The sequence below is a fragment of the Daktulosphaira vitifoliae genome, unplaced genomic scaffold, assembly GCF_025091365.1.
Source record: "Daktulosphaira vitifoliae isolate Bord-2020 unplaced genomic scaffold, ASM2509136v1 Scaffold_3, whole genome shotgun sequence".
In the NCBI taxonomy this organism is placed as follows: Eukaryota; Metazoa; Arthropoda; class Insecta; order Hemiptera; family Phylloxeridae; genus Daktulosphaira; species Daktulosphaira vitifoliae.
The window spans coordinates 29135673-29154050 of NW_026099574.1; the positions used below are offsets into that span (position 1 = coordinate 29135673).

General features: G+C 27.8%; 1 protein-coding gene across 4 annotated transcripts; it reads left to right on the forward strand.

The window, feature by feature from the left end:
- The first annotated feature begins 243 nt into the window (after positions 1-243).
- LOC126900798 (ankyrin repeat domain-containing protein 17) lies at positions 244-17746 on the forward strand. 4 transcript variants are annotated; one of them, XM_050676737.1, is made up of 32 exons: positions 244-874; positions 3940-4117; positions 4219-4360; positions 4441-4585; positions 4687-4834; positions 5084-5235; positions 5294-5422; positions 5506-5791; positions 6117-6418; positions 6667-7197; positions 7279-7407; positions 7498-7627; positions 7733-7962; positions 8098-8467; positions 9104-9216; positions 9284-9383; positions 9456-9734; positions 10246-10577; positions 11076-11277; positions 11386-11540; positions 11608-11783; positions 11873-12131; positions 12331-12634; positions 12693-13027; positions 13082-13386; positions 14126-14398; positions 14469-14595; positions 15052-15148; positions 15218-15295; positions 15360-15760; positions 15980-16954; positions 17489-17746. In XM_050676737.1, exons 1-32 carry the CDS (start codon positions 641-643, stop codon positions 17735-17737), a joined length of 7866 nt encoding a protein of 2621 aa, XP_050532694.1. In that variant the 5' UTR covers positions 244-640; the 3' UTR covers positions 17738-17746. The 4 variants fall into 4 exon arrangements, with proteins under 4 accessions (XP_050532694.1, XP_050532695.1, XP_050532698.1 ...); XM_050676738.1 differs by having other exon boundaries at positions 10264-10577; XM_050676741.1 differs by having other exon boundaries at positions 9456-9620.
- The last annotated feature ends 632 nt before the right edge of the window (positions 17747-18378 follow it).

The window sequence follows — 18378 nt, forward strand, 5'->3', positions numbered from 1 at the left end:
ATGTTTATACAGTCTTATTGCACAGCGGCAACTTTCGTAATGTTGTACCATATTGTGATAATATGTTATCTATTACTATCCTAATAGAACCATGTTATACTGCATGGACAGAAAGAATGTCGACAGCACGTATAAGTTGTTATGAAATTAATGAATAGATGGCGCTACGATACCTAATAGTTACGATACTAACCGTCGATATCGAGTGGGGAGCGGCGCTGGTGTAGACATGGCGAACTATTTTTCCGCAATCTACACTCGTTTTTTGATAATTCATAGAGGAGAAACGCCGACCGAAATTCGTTTGTAACTCCCTCGAAACGTTTTAATCGTGTGCCTACGACCATATACTGATTGTATTTTGATCACCAGTAACCGTATAACCTAAAGAAATTATTGTAGGATCGTTTGTCGTAGTGATGGACCATTGATATTGCGGTCGCGCACGGGTCATTGCAGCGGTAGCGTAGTAGTGTTGAAAATTTAATACCAGCAGTAGTGTGCGTTTTTTCGTACGTTCCACAGTTCGCCCAGGATTACAGTGTGTGTTCGTGTGTGACATCGCGCGCTTCCAAACATCGGTAAATTAAAGAAAAAAGGCGACCGTCGGCCTTCCAACAGGAGCCGAATAAACGTCGTCATGGAACAAATACCTACATCAAGCGACGGCAGTGGAAACGCCACGGCTGCACCGTCGTCAGCCGGCCTCTCGTCCTCGCCGTCGTCGTTCACGCCCCCGACACCCGTCCAGCCCTCGGACCACAATTGCATCGACAAGAGATTGCAGTCTGTCTCCGAGTCGGAATACCAGGACGAAGAGTACGACGAACCCGATCAAATGTACTTGTCTGGTTCCGAGGAAGAAATATCCGAAGTACGCAAAACATTTAAATATTGTTACAAATATACATGATAATGGCTTGTTGAGATATAAAAGCAGACCACTTTTTATTTTCTCGTAAGTGACGTCACCGTGACCTTTAAGGGGTTTTTAGTAGGAAAATCCCATACGTACTCCCCCCCAAACATTCCACTGTTCTGTGGGGGCACCCTTTGTCCCAACTGGTTTCCGCCCAGTCTAGGCTGAGTGAGGGGAAACGTGTGTATTTATTATATATGTATGTGTGCTTGACAACCTAACCTATAAAAAGAAGTGATTTTTGGAATATTTTCTCTCGTCAATTAAATTTTGTATTATCTATTATGATTACATAGTGAGAGGGTCATAAACAAAGTATTCTATTCAAATACCGTTTTTGAAGGAAAGCATTTTTTTTGTTCAATAGTTATTGATGATCTGATTTTAGTATGTTGAATTTTTTTTCTGTTTGTCGCTTTAATAGTGATATTCGAGTGTGAAACCATTGTAAATTTAATTTTCTCCAGTTCGATCGATTATTTCTGTTTCACCTAAGGTATTCATTTCGCATACATAGTGAGATTTTACAATAATATGTATATTTTTTAAACTTTTTGTGTATGTTTTAAAGTATCTTAAACATCCAAATGCAATTAAGCACAATATTTATCATATAGAATCAAATATTCTTATTCATTTAAATTTAAATTATTAGAATATTCCATGCTGATTTTTAATATTACACTGACTATTATTAAATCATATCAATTGAGTTTTATGTTCTAATGAATTTATAGAAAATATATTTTGTTTTGAAACTTTTGGGATATAGATATGGTAGGAATTAAATAGACTACATACTTAAAACAAAAACCATCATTGTTTCCAATGTGTGACATTCATTTTTGTTTACAGTTTTAATAAATAATTTTTCTATCTAATTCTTTTTTGCTATGCTCTATGTTAATCTTATAATCAGTTATTAAGTATTATTTTTATCTTAAAATTTCCAAGTGGAGCATTTTTTATTTAAAAAAATTACTCATTATGCGTTAAATTTTTATTCTTTGCAAAATATGTATGTAGTATGTGTGTATTATAATGTTATTTTTCTATTTGTATAAATAATTTTTGGTTTAACTTATTTAACTAATTCAAATTTTATTTTAATTTTGATTAGTTTGATATATATATATATATTCAGAGCAGTTTTCAAATGTTGAAACTATTAATACATATTAATAATAAAAAATCTCTATTTTTTGGACCTCAAAAAATAACAATATAAAATACATTTTTTTCTGCAGTATATCATTTATTTTTTAGTATGTTTAATTTTCATATTTACCTGCATAAAGATTTGAAATTATTCACGATGTCTAATTTGTCTATACTGATTTTATCTATTAATAATTTAAAAATAATTTTTAATGGTTCTAACTTTTTTTTTCTATGTAGGTAACATTTATAGCCCAAAGATACAATTTTTTTTGTATTAAAAATTCAGGTTTTTTTTTTATTTTATAAATATTTAAATAAATTAATATAATTACATTTTTTTTATAGTTATGTAGTTTTGATTACTGTTAAATTATTTTTATGAATAATAAAGTAAATGGTTAAAAAAAAATTATAATAAAATTTTTCAAAATGTACTAAAACTATAGAAAAATTACTATATTTCTGATAATATAACTTAATAACAAATTATAAATATATATATATATATATCAGTTTTTTGTACTTCTTGATTAAGTGATTTTTACCATGTAATATTTATTAATAATTACATTTTTATGAAGTGGAATTTTAGAAGTGGAGTTATCTGGTTATTGTACCAAACTCCTCAATTGTAAAAATAAAACAGCATAATCTTAAATAAAATATAAAATTTGATAACTATTAATATTACCTTTTTATATAACATTAAATTTTAGAAAATAATTGAGTTAATTTATAAAAAACTATTACCTCTATTTAGATTGGCTACTTTAAAACTGGAGGACTTACTGAGCTAAATTAAATTTAAGAATGTAAACTTAATTTGATAAATTAAGTTTCAAAGTTGTTTGAAATTTTTTTTTTATTATTCTATAGCTTAAACAATTTGGCTTTTAGCTTATATAAGATTAGTTTTACAAAGATGTTTGCATATTTACATAAAATAAAATGTATGTTAATAGAAATTAACATACATTTAAATACAATTTGTTAATTTTTTTGTTACTATCTATACACTCAGACCTAATAATGTACTGTGCACACCTCGTACTGAATTTCATGATAAAAATAAGTTTTTCATTGAAGTGAAAATTTGGTTAGTTATTTCTATCGAGCTTTGCTGTTTTCACTCTAGTTCGTATAATTTTTCTTTAATTATATCCCTGCTTTTATAAGATAATTCTGAATTTTTTTTTTTTTTTGTCAGGAACAAACTAGTTTATCTTATGACTCCAAAATTCTATTTATTGACTTCTCTTTCATCTCTTTGATAGTTTATGATTTGTTATAAAATGTCCTACTCTACTAACGTGGTTTATCATTAAAATGCTCCATTCTTAGCATTTAAGCTGCTTTGTTATTTTCATTCAAGGTTTTCTTTAATTGGATTCTTGAATGTCTAGGGTCTAAGAAGTTGCCATTCCCGTATTCCTAGAAAATATTTGATTGTAAATAAAATAAGTTAATCTAAAAAATTATTTTTATACAAGGAAAATGTGTGAAGTTCTGGAAAAAACTTTTGTATTGAAAATTAATTTTGACTTATAATTTTATAATTATTTGTTGTTCACAAATTATCATAATATGCCCCCATTTATTAACTCTTTATTTGATTTTATGGGTTAAGTATTATCTTAATTATTCAAAATAATTTTTAAAAGGTATTATTATAATTAATAAATGAAAAGAATAATTTTCTGATGCAAAAATTTTTATAATATCTTTTTTAAATACCTTGATATTGCTACTAGATACTATTCCCATGATTATTTTGTTATTGTCTTGTGTAAAAAGTTGTCTGTTTTTATAACTTTTAATTTAACTAATTTATTGTTTTTATTAAATTTGTTTATTTTTAGGTTGGATCATTTGGTCTAGATCACGATGACCTATGTGAAGATCCTAATAGTCGATTAAATTCAACTTTCCTAATAGCTGCTGATGATACAGACACAGAACAAAGTGTAGAGGGTGACCCTGATACCCATCGTCAATTAGAAGCTCTTTTACAAGCAGCAGGCTCTATGCTGAGGCCCAGTATGTATACACTTTTTTTTTTAAATTAAATAAAGGAAATTAGAAGTTTGTCTATAAAATAGTATAAAAAAAAAAGTAACACATGGAAATGTATGGTATAGGTCTTAATAAACTTGGGGTACCAATCGAAACTACTACTGACCCTGAAGTGCTGCGAAAACTAACAAATAGTGTTTCTTGTGCTTTAGACGAAGCAGCAGCAGCCCTTACCCGAATGCGAGCTGAAACAAAGAATGAAAATAAGTGAGTTTCAATTAATGTTTATTATAATTTTTATACTTTAAAATATATTAAATTTATGTTTATCTTGTATCATTCTTTAGAACCTTAGTAGAAGCATGCCATGATGGTGATGTTGGTGCTGTCAGAAAATTATTAACAGAAGGTCGATCTGTCCATGAAACATCAGAAGAAGGTGAAAGTCTGTTATCCTTAGCCTGTTCAGCGGGTTATTACGAATTAGCTCAAGTAAGTAAAAGATATGTGTAGAAAAATTCTTTTAGTGCCAACACAAAGCTGATATGGTATTTCTTCTTTACATTTCTATTAAATATTTTATATAATTTTAGGTTTTACTTGCAATGCAAGCAAATGTCGAAGATCGAGGTATTAAAGGAGATTGTACTCCTTTAATGGAAGCAGCATCTTCAGGTTTTGTTGAGATAGTTAGACTGTTGCTAGCCCATGGAGCTGATGTTAATGCTTTATCTTCAACTGGTATGTTAATAAAGTAGATTCCTGATTTATAAAATATAATACCTTTTACTAGCTTTTATAAGCAGTTCATTTGTGTTTATAATAAAGTACAATTATATGTATGTATTTTGTTATATTTAAAGTCTAATATGGGAACATATTAATATGTGGTTAATATTGTTAATAATTAAATATTATATTTTAAAATGACATTTAAAAAATTTTTGATTTTATTTGTAAAGTTCTTACTTTTAATCTACTTATAAATAGGAAATACTCCATTAATGTATGCATGTGCTGGAGGTCATGTTGACACTGTTAAAGAACTTTTAAATTATGGTGCTAATGTAGAAGACCACAATGAAAATGGGCATACTCCTTTAATGGAAGCTGCTAGTGCAGGCCATGTCATGGTGGCTAAAGTAAATATTTTTCTTTTAAATAATTACATTTAATCATAAATTAATGATTTTTTTTTAGATTTTGCTCGAACATGGTGCTGGTATTAATACTCATTCAAATGAGTTTAAAGAAAGTGCACTTACATTAGCATGCTATAAAGGTCATTTAGAAATGGTTCGATTTCTATTAGCTGCTGGAGCTGATCAAGTAACAAAATTTATTTAATAGCTTTAATTTGTAATACAGCTACTTGTGAATATAACACATTTGATAATTGTTATTTTATTTAGGAACATAAAACTGATGAAATGCACACTGCCTTAATGGAAGCATCAATGGATGGTCATGTAGAAGTTGCTAGGCTTTTATTAGATTCTGGTGCTCAAGTTAATATGCCTACGGATAGTTTTGAGTCTCCACTGACTTTGGCAGCTTGTGGTGGACATGTAGAGTTAGCATTATTACTAATTGAACGAGGTGCTAATATTGAAGAAGTAAATGATGAAGGCTATACACCTCTCATGGAAGCAGCTAGAGAAGGCCATGAAGACATGGTATCTGTATTATTAAGTAAAGGTAATACAACATTTAATTATTATTATATATGTGTGTATACCATTGATGTCTAGTGATGTCATCTAGTAATAGCATTGAGGAAATTTCAATTGAGTGTTGTGTGAGTTATGAGCTAGTTAAGACATATTATATATATATATATATATATATATATATATATAATTAAAATTATTTTGTTTAAATTTTGTGTTAACAAAAAACATTGTATTTACAAATTGTATATTAATGATTGTAAACTTTTCTTTTGTATATCTATTGTTCTAAATAATAATTAGTGGATTATTATTAAATATAATTTTGATAATAATTGCTTATTTTATTTTAGGAGCAAATATTAATGCACAAACTGAAGAAACACAAGAAACTGCTCTTACATTAGCATGTTGTGGGGGTTTTTTGGATGTTGCTGATTTTTTGATAAAAAATGGTGCAATCTTGGAACTTGGTGCATCGACACCTTTAATGGAAGCAGCTCAAGAAGGTCATCTAGATTTAGTTAGATATCTTTTAGAGTGTGGTGCAGATGTACATGCTCAGACAACCTCTGCTGATACTGCCTTAACTTATGCTTGTGAAAATGGTCATACAGATGTTGCTGATTTACTTTTGCAATTTGGTGCCAATCTTGTTAGTAACTTAAACAATGTATTATTAAATGTAACCCTCTTTTATCACCATGAGTTGTATTCATTTAACAAACATTGTTTTCATTGAGTTTTTAAACAATTTATTTTTGAGCAAAATTGCTCAAAAATTGTTTTTAGGTTTCTTTGGTTATAATTAATATGATTTTAGTTTATAAATGTATAAACAATTTTATTATGCTTCCTTTTTTCTTGATTTCTTATGTAATCATTGCAAACAACTTGTTTTAGGAACATGAATCCGAAGGAGGTCGAACACCTTTGATGAAAGCTTGTCGAGCTGGTCATTTATGTACTGTCCAATTCCTAATATCTAAAAACGCTGATATTAATAGAGTCACTGCTAATAATGATCATACACCTTTATCTCTTGCATGTGCTGGAGGACACTTAGCTGTTGTTGAATTACTACTTGCAAATTCAGCTGATCCTTTTCATAAGCTTAAAGATAATTCAACTATGGTAATAGAAGCTGCCAAGGGTGGTCATACCAACGTTGTTAAATTATTGTTAGATTATCCTCATTCTGTAATGCTAACTCCTCCAGTATCACCTGTACCTAATACTTCAGCTCAAGAAACACCAATTGTAGATGAATCAACCCTATCTGAAGTACAGGTTATGTCAAAAGCACATGCTATTGCTGGAAGAATTGTAGAAAGTTATGGACCTAATGCTAAACATAATGCTAATTCTTGTATACAAAAAGCTATTATAAGAAAGGCACAATTAAATACACCTAGTTCTACAAGTGAACATCAAGTAAATATAAATCTTTTAAATTAATTAATTACATTTTGGAATTGAATATTTATTTACTACTTGATAATAATTTTTTTATAGTTCAAGATTGAATCACAAAAAGATAGTTTAGCTACCAAAAATAATACCCCTTCACCCAAACCTCTTATAAATACTGCAGCAATTGAGCAACAGTTATTTAAAAGGCAACAAATAGCTGAAGATTTAAAGGTATGTATATATATGGACAAATAAACTTAAATAGTGTAATTAATTAAAATTATATTTTTAATTTATTAAAAACAATCACTGTTCATTTAGAGGGTAGAACAAGAATTGAAGGAAAATGGAAGCCTTTCAATGGCTACATTAATGACAACACCACCTTCCTTATCTTCATCTTCACCTGGAGTTTTAGATTCTAGTACATCTTCTAATGGTTCAACTTCAGGTAAATAAGTTTTTTAAATATTGTGGTGCATTATTTATTCATTACTTCATTAAATTATAAAAACAATTTTATTAAAAAAAAAAAAAAATTCTCCTTATAAATTAGGTGATGTTTCTAAGGTTAGTCCTAGCCAACCTGTATCTACTAGTTCAGATGTTGTTCAAACTACAGCTATTAGTGATAGACCAAAAATCAAAGCGAAGTTTAAAAAGAAACCAGCTCAACTTTCTAGTAATTCCAATGTTAACAATCCATCTCAGGCAACATTAGATGCTAATTATGCAAGAGGGGTTATGGCTGGAGTGGCAGCAATGAAACCTCAATTTAAAGCTGAGGTATAATGAAACATTTACCTTGGATACATTATTTATATTGTAATCATTATTTCATTAGTGGAAAATATTTTTTGTTTTGAACACTGCATTATTTTCAACTTTACTCAAAAGAAATAAACTATTATTTTGTTATAGTTTATTGAAAGGCACTCGGGAGATGGCTGTGATAAAGAACTAGCTGCTCGTATGATTAAATTTTGTGAAGAGCAAACAGCTAAACGTGATGATGGTCATGCAAACTTAAAAGAATTAATGATAAGTTCACTTATGAGTGAACATCTTTTGAAAGTCCGCAAAGACCTTCAAATACCTGATAATATGGTGAAAAATTTATTACCATTATCTGGTGCATTACATGATAGTTTACCACATAGTTCTACAGGAATTCTACCTATTCCTAGTGAACTAAATACCCAGATTGACTTAAAAGCTTTAAACTGTATTGATGCAGATTTAATTGAAAATTTAGTTAGTGAAACTTTAACTCTTGAAGATATATCAAATTGTAAGTTTGGCTAAGTAAATACTTTAATAATTTTTATGCCTCTTAAACAATATCAATTTGTTATGATCTTTTTAATTAACTTCATTTTTGTTTTAAAGCATATAATTTTCAACATTACAAATGATAAAATTAATATTTTAATATTATTTAATGAATTAAATAAATAGTAACATAATAATTGGAGTATTAAAATAATATAGAGCAAAATCCCATTTTTTAATAAAATATCTTGATATTTATTTGGAAAAATATATGACTTGAAACAATAAAAGTCACTTATTGACTTGTGAAGTAGAAATTTCTAATTCTGCATACACATTAACTGATTTAAACTAAAAATATTGCTTAGACAATAGTGAAATTATTTGTTATAATTATGAACAATGATAGGGAAAAAATATATATAATCTCATATTGTGGGTTGTACAATCTAAAGTTTTACTAACAAAACTCTTAGACATACCATAATGTAATGTAATTTCAACATTTAAAAATATCTAATAATACAAAATTTCATAATTTCTTTTATAGTCTTGGTTAAAAATATACATTATAATTTTTTTATTATAATTATATTAATATAAAATGTATATTAAGACATTTTATTTGAAATGTATAATCAATGTTTATTTTCAGTACCTAATATTGATGAAAGGTTACAAAAAGAAATTCAAAAACATCGATGTAATATAAATGCATCTCCACCAGATTCTACATTAAGTAGTACATTTTCTTCTCAATCATTCAAAGTAAATTATTTTTAAAAATACAAAATTGGATTATTGTTTATTAATCTATTTATATTATTTTTTTCAGAATTATGTTCAAAACCAAACATCAATTGACTTTAGAATAAAAAATTTATCATCTATGGACATAGCTAATTTTGCAGGGGCAGTTTCACAATTAAGTTTAGGTATACAATTTATTATAATCTCAAATATTTAGTTCATTAATAATTATTTTACAACTTTAATCTAAAAAATAGATGAATCTACAACTCAGTCATCTGTAGTAGTACCTACATTAAACAATATTGTACCTACTCAAGTAGCAGCAGCTACACAAACACAATCTGAGTCTGTTACGTCTAACAAACGTTCAGCAACAAATACATCAACAACTACTGCTACAACAACCTCAACTAATAAAGGTAAAAAGGCACGATATCAAGTACGCCCCCAGCCACCAAGTTTGGCCCCCCAATCTGGGTCAAATAATACCCAAGCTTCCAATTCTGTTGCCCAATCGGATGTAACCAGTTCTAGTAAGATAACAATTTCTTATATTTATTTTTTTAAATGATATTGATAAAATATATAAGGTTTATATAGTAAAATGTTGTACTCATTTAAATTAAATATAATTATAATAATATATAATATTACTCATTTTACTTAGCAAATTATTTACTTTGAGTAATTTTAAAAAGATATTTGCAAAATATTTTTTTCAAATGAATTAATAAATATACATTATATTTAAATAGTAACTTATTTAATTAAAAAATGTAATAAAAGTCTATATTTAGTTAAAAATTGGTATGAATCCTATCTATCTAAATTTCATTAATCACCAATACTGTACAATCATGCAAATGTTTTTTAAGTAATATAATTTAAGATTTTATTAAAAATAGAATGTCATATTAACAAATAATATTTATTAATAAATTAAATATTTTTTCTGTCTATGTAAAATGCAATTAAACATCTAAATATTCTATTAAAAAAAAAACTTAAATCGATTGAACCTTATTGAATAATTAAATATTTTAGGATTCTCTACCACTACAGGAGAGTCTTATGGAAGTGATGCTGACATATCGTATGGCATAAATGTTGACTCTCAAACTGAAAGCAATCATGATACAGCCCTTACAGTTGCTTGTGCTGGTGGACATGAAGAACTAGTCAAATTACTTCTAGTGAGGGGTGCAAACATTGAACATAGAGACAAAAAAGGATTTACTCCATTAATATTAGCAGCTACTGGTGGCTTTGATAAAATTGTTGAAATATTACTAAATAATGCAGCAAACATGGAAGCGCAGTCTGAAAGAACCAAAGATACGCCATTGTCATTAGCTTGTTCTGGTGGTCGTTTAGAAGTAAATACATATTTTTTTAGTTATACTTGTAAGAATTCAATTAAATTAGTATCATACATCGGTAGTACTGCAATATATACACTAAAAAAATACACAAATTAATTAACCGTTTTCTAGTTGAATATATTAGTCAGCCCCAATCTTTTTAGTTAGTGAACTACTAAAGAAGTAGGTTTTAGAATCGCCAACACAGTCTAGCTCAAATGTAGCAGACTAAAGAGTGACTCTTCATCAGCTATCAGGCACAACTAACTTTTTACTAAACTCACTAAAGGAAGGTTATGCCCAAAGGAAGGTTATGTACATTTTTAAATAGAAATGCATAAAGAAATTCAAAAAAAATTATTATAAAACAAATAGGGTCTTTTTTTTCACGTATTCACACTATCCTATTTGGTATGAGGTAGACTATTTTATTGTTATGTAAAGATATTTATAATGTATAATTTTATATTTATGGTTGTATTTCGGTATTAAAACGTGTAATTAATTTTTCAGGTCTGTGAACTATTGCTTCAAAGAGGAGCCAACAAAGAACATAGAAATGTATCAGATTATACTCCATTAAGTTTAGCTGCTTCGGGTGGATATGTTAATATTATTAAGTTATTGTTAAACAATGGAGCGGAAATTAACTCTCGAACAGGTTCCAAATTAGGAATCTCACCTCTAATGTTGGCAGCTATGAATGGTCACACGGGTATGATTTTATAAATTTTTTTTCAATATTAGCTTTAATGCAAAGCTAATTAATATTTTACCTTTTCTGGTTCAATTACTGAAAAATTAATTATGTTTCAACTTTTAGCTGCTGTAAAACTTTTATTAGATATGGGAAGTGATATCAATGCTCAAATTGAAACAAATCGTAATACAGCTCTTACCTTAGCTTGTTTTCAAGGTAGACATGAAGTAGTTTCATTATTATTGGATAGAAAGGCTAATGTAGAACATCGAGCTAAGGTAAATACATTTACATTATTTAAAAATATGTACATATCTAAATTTAATATAATTATATTTCATTTAGACTGGACTGACACCATTAATGGAAGCTGCTAGTGGTGGTTATGTAGAAGTAGGTAGAGTATTAATAGATAAAGGTGCTGATGTTAATGCTAATCCAGTACCATCTTCTCGTGATACTGCATTAACAATAGCTGCCGATAAAGGACATGTACGTTTTGTTGAACTTTTATTAGAAAAGTAAGTATTATAATTGAGAATACTTTTGAAATCTTATATAATTAGTCATTTTTAACTAAAATTGCTATAAATTAATGCCTTATTTAAAGAAATGCATCTGTTGAAGTCAAGAATAAAAAAGGGAATTCTCCCTTATGGCTAGCAGCAAATGGTGGTCACCTAGGTGTAATAGAATTACTTTACAAAGTTGGGGCTAATATTGATTCCCAAGATAATAGAAAAGTTACTTGTCTTATGGCTGCATTTCGTAAAGGTCATGTTAAAGTCGTTAAATGGATGGTAAATCATGTGTCTCAATTTCCTAGTGACCAAGAAATGACAAGATTTATTGCAACATTAAGTGATAAGGTATTATTTAAGATTATATCTTTATATTTGGTTATATATTTTTTGCTAGTTTAAATTTTTGTTATTTAGTGCAATTTTTGAGAGTTAATAACCTTGTAATTATGTAGACAATTTAGATTTAATCAATTAATTATCATTTTCAATGAAATATATACCTTTTAACAAATATAAACCTTGTATTTATTTTTGTCTATTGTAGGAATCCATTGAAAAATGTCAAGAATGTATGGTTGCTATCCGTATATCTAAAGATCAACAGGCTGCCAGAGCTAATAAAAATGCATCAATCCTTTTAGAAGAATTGGATATGGAAAAAACAAAAGAAGAATTAAAAAAAGCCTCAGCAGCTCGGCGTAAAATGAAGAAAAAAAAGAAGAAGCAAGCCAAAAGTGGAAAGAAAAATAATGATGAAGAAGAGCAACCTGAAGAACAAAATGAAAATGATGGCCAAGAAGAAGAGGAAGAAGAAGAGGAGGAGGAAGAAGAAGAAGTACCCGTAAAAGGTTAGTTTAATGTCTAGTATAATAATTTATTTATTACAATTTTTGTTTTTACATTTAGTTTTAGTAGAAATGAAGAAAAAAGTTGATTTAAAGAAAAAAGGCAAGGTAACTGTCTTAAGTAATATATTAGCTGATATGGAAGAAGGAGATAGTGGTATTGATGCTAATAGTCAAGGAAGTTGTAGCAGTACAGATGCTAAAAATGCTGCAACAACTACGCGAACTATAGTTCAATCTCAAAATCAAACCAAAAAAGATAAAAAGAAGAAAAATAAAGAAAATACTATTGAAAATAAAAATAATTTGCCTTCAAATGGAAAATTATTAACGAATTCAACTTCTACTCAAACTAATGCTTCCAAAGTGAATTCTACACAAACTAAAGCTAATAAAGTAATTAATTACTTATCAAATTTATATTAAGTATTAACAATTTAAAAATTGCAGGATAAAAAAACACATGGTAACTCAACTACAAATAAAGTTACTACTAATGTTAATTCTTCAAAATCAGAAATATCTCAAAATACAGTCAAAATCCTCCAGGTACCAACTTCATCTAAAGTGAAACCTCAGCAGACTAATAGCAATAATACTACTACAAATACTCGCAAAGAATCAGGAAAATTAAATAATTTAAAGGGGAATAAAATAGTAAATAACATGGTTTTTGAATCTACTCAAAATCCTGCAGCACGTGATGATTTTGAAGCCACAGGAAATGAAACCTTCCTTACTAAAAATAAAAAACAGTAAGTCTCAAAACTTAAATTGAAATATTAAATTGGTCATCTTTATGTTTATTAACATTTAAAACTCAAGTTATTATTTATTTTAAAACAATAAAAAGAAAAATTACAAATTGTTTTAATTTAAAATCATTTTAATATTAATGTACATATTTGAATAAGAAAATATTTACAAATTTTAAATAGCATAACATTTTTAAATTTATTTTTGTTAAAATTAAATTCTTAAATTTTTAATTTAATTGTGTTATATGTATGAGAATTATACTTTCAAAAAAAAATTAGTACAAAATTAATGTAGCTTACATTATAAAGTTTTTTTATTAAATAGTTTACTTATTCTATCTTTTAATATTTTAATAGAAACCAAATGTTTGTATGATTTTTTATAGATGCTAACAATAGATAGTGGACACTTAATTAATAATTAAAAATCAAATTTTAATGTATTTTAAATAATTTTCATTACATATTTTAGTTAAATGATTTTTTTTAAGATTTCTTAATTAAATTTTTTATATTTCTTATTATATAAAACAAAATAAACTATTGTTATTTTTAACCTCTAATGGTCATTGTTATCTTAAATAGATAATTCTGAAAGTCTCTTAATATTTCATAAAGTTGAGAAAGAAAATTTCAAAATTCTATTTCTATAACAATTTTAATATTCCTATAGTAAATTTGTTCTTGTGTAATACTTCAAATTTTTATTTTATCATTTACACCCTAATCATTTTAGGGTTGATGATTTTAATCACACAAGTGCTAAAACTTCCAATGTAAGCCCAGTCAAACAAACTCGAGGACGAGAAGAAGGGTGGAAAGAAGTTGTACGTACTCGGTATCTTGCATCACCTTACAGAAGTAAGAAAGTATCTGTGCCACTGAATGCAATAAGTCGTGTTATTGGACGAGGAGGAAGCAATATAAATGCCATAAGAGCCTCAACTGGAGCATTAATTGAAGTTGATAATCAAAGTAAAGGACAAGGAGAAAGAATTATTACTATCAAGTATGTAATATATTTTTTTATTTTACAAATATGTGTATAATTTATATCATCTATGTATATCTTTCAACAGAGGATCAACAGAAGTTACCAAACAAGCTCATGACTTAATTGCTATGCTTATTAAAGACCCTGAAGTAAACATAATGAGTGTCATAGCCAAAAATCCCAAAGTAACTAGTGCTTGGGATAAATCTGTGGTAATATTTTTATATATAAATATTATATAATTTTAAACAATTAAGAAGTGACAAAAGATCTTAAGTATAATTATATATTTAAGTTTGTAATTTGAATTTTAAAAATTAATTGGCTGCTTATTTACAAATATATAGCTCAAATAATCTATTTTATAATCAAGATGATAAAATAAAAATCATCGAGTACTTTTGTTATGTCGGTAATTCAAATTTTTATACCTAATGAACATTATTCATTCATGATAAATTTTACTGTCTTTCATGATTTCATGAGTTATGTTTAAGATTGACTCCTAGACTAATTGATACATCATTTGAACAAAATTGTTCTTACAATATCTCTCATTAGACAGGATTAGTCACTGAAAATATCTTGACCTTTTGCCCATCCCTAATAATATTTTTATTTCATATCATATCTGACATTAAATGTGTTTTATTTTGTTTTAATTTTAGAATAATGCAAAAGCTAAAAATGCTGGTTTAATGTCACAGAAACCTGCTGTGTGTCAACCTGTATTAGTTTCATCATCAAAATCATCACAGGTACAACGTAAGTATATAATATTTATTTCTTTTATTTTAAAGAATGTATCAAGTTGATTGAAATATATCATTATAGCTGTAATTGCATCAATGACCATAAAACCTTCCATCGCTGTAAGTGGACCTCGTCCTACACTAGCTGCTGTAGCTGCAGGTATTTATTAAACTTAGAAATACAAAATGAACATATTGAAACTAAACAATATTTAAAATTTTAGGTGATAAAAAGTTAATTACCAGCACAGTTAAACCAACAATGTCTTATACGAATGCTATAATATCTTCTTCGGATCCAACTCCTAAGTCTCGTCAACAACCATCTCCTCAACCTTCAAAAGCTGTTCAATCTGCTTCTTTAACATCAGCAATTACTACTTCTACAATGTCATCATCAGTATCCTCTTCAGCAACTATATCGGCACCTACAGTAACTATGATCAAATCCACTAATTTATTACCACTCGCTCAACTTAAACCACAACAAGAGTTATCTGCTCAGAATCATCCAGTAGCTATAGTATCACCAATGGTTAGCAGTGCACCATTACCACAACAACCGCAAAGTAAACCTCAAGTTGTCGATGCATCAGAATATTCATTATTTGATTCATTTTCTAAGGTATTTTTTTAAAACAATGTATTAATTTTAAATATAATACTTATTATTTTGTTTATAAAAAAACTTATTTAAATTTGATTTATAATACTGAAAAATGTATTTTATAGTTCCTTTTACATATCTGAACTTAAATGATATTTATAACAATGAAAACTAATATTATCATTTTACTATAGAGAATAAATAATGTTGATTAATTTTTAACTAATTTTTTTTTAGATATCTGTTCAAACTATGTGGGGAAGAGATGGAGAATGTACTGGACAAAAGCCAACTGTTACCTTTACTGGAGGTACTAACGTACCAGTAGTAACTCCATCAATTGGTGCGATTGGACAACCAAAAAAATACTTGGAAAGTGAACCTCCTATGGCTGATGCGTCCAAAGCTCCTGGCTACAGAGGAGCTGGTTTATCATCACCAATATCATCAAAAACTGGAGGGACGACTTCTGGAAGTGTTAATGGAAGTTGTAATACTACACCTCCTATGTGTTCTCCTGTATCACAATATAATTCAAATTCAAGTGTTCAACCCGGTGTACCACAACCACAACCAGAACCTTACCATTCACAAACCCAGCAACCTTATATGACTGAACAAAATCATCAATCATCTCAAATAAATGTTGAACGATCGAGGTTGAATCCCCGAGCTCCAGATTTTGCTACAATTAAATCAAATCAAAATGTTGTACAACCTCAGCAAGTTTATAATAATCAACTACCACAAAATTTCCTTCAACCTCCAATGGTGACTAATATCATGCCATATCAACAAAAATTTCAACAACAATTACCTAATTTGAGAGTAGCACCTAATCCTAATCATAATCGTTGGACGCATTTTATCAACCAACCACCACCACCTCCATTTAGCCGTCCAACTCTCCATACAGTAAATGGAAATGCAGAAATATTTGCAGGATTAGAAGCAACAGTGAGTCCTCCAAATATGTCACCTAATCTTGATGAGCGTAAAGCCCCACCAAAACCTATTGGGACTGAACGAGCATGGAAACAAAATCTTATTGGTGAAAATCCTCATCAACAACAACTTGGGAATTGGCCTGATATGAAAATGCCATGGGCTCATCATGATCTTTTTCGAACACCTCCTCCACCTCCTATTAATTTTTCTCTTGGTCCAAGATTACCATTACCGGATGAGCATAATATTTTTGACACTTATCAGGTACTTTAATATATCTTGTTTGTTTTAGTGTAAATGTATATAAATTAAATAAAAATGTTATACATTTAAATTTTTTAATAATATTAATAATACTAAAATTCCAGAACTGTTTTTCATGTGAAAAATTAATAATAAAATGAGTCCCTTATTATTTACTATTGACACAATTAGCATAAGTTTTAAGTGTTCTTAAAGAAATATATTTATAATACTAAAGGTAATCAATTGAGCCCAAACATCCTTTTGGTAGAATTTTTGATGCATTATATATATTTGATTAAAAATATTTTAGAGAAATAAAGATGCCAACTGTATTTTTTTTTTTTTTTTTTACAACATGCTAATTTTCAATTAGAGATACTAAACCCCTTTAGTACTTTCATATTTATTTTATATATGAATCATGAAGTAAAAATTATATCATTGCTTTTTTATATTTGAATTGGTAATATCTATTTCTTAATTCTTTATTTACATTGTATTACTTTAGAATTATTTATCGAATATTAATATATTTTATTATTTTTTTTTTAGTCCACTGAACATCTTACAAATGCTAATTTAAGTCACCATGCTGCAATGATGCAAACTATGCCATTGTTTGCTGCTAATGGCCATATGGAACAAGCTCATCACTTATTAGCATCTAATCACCATTCTGCTGGTCAAATGACTTTTGATCCTAAACTTGAATGGGATCAGTCTAGAAGTCAGCAACAACAAGCTCAACAACAGTCGCAACAGCAAGCTCCCATGAATACACCATTTCCATTTATATTTTAGCTATCAAGCGTAAGTAAATATTAATATTGTATACTGAAAATTGTCAATTACATACAACTAAAATAATTTTATTTATAGTAAATTTTTTACTTAATCAAATTATACAGTATATAGTCAGAGAATTCTGGTCCAAAATTGGTCTTTTAGTATCAAATTGTTTTAATTTTAAATAAATTTAAAGTATAGTATTATAAAGATTATATTATTACTACGTAATATTATATATATTTTGTAATTAAAATAATAACAATCTGTTTAGAATTATTTATTTGTTTTTTCATCTAGTAAAAAGTAAAATACATATTATTTATTGAAAAGCTTAATTTTATAACTAAAAAATATTAATTTTTATCGATGTAGATTAAACTATTAATCAATTTAATATTAATAAAATTCAAAAAAAGTTTAAAAATATTTGCATGAAAAAATTATTTTCATAGCAAATACTTCCACATATTGAAAATCAATTAAAACATTGGCCTTATAATTATATGTTTAATCCACTTTTTCAGGACAAAATAAAATCAGCCAAAGCAATTCAATCATACAGTCTTGTGTACCATTTGGATTTTGTTTCTCAAATAAAAAAAAATTAAAAAAAAACTTTGGTTTCTGGTTGTATAAAAAACATGTTAAGAAAG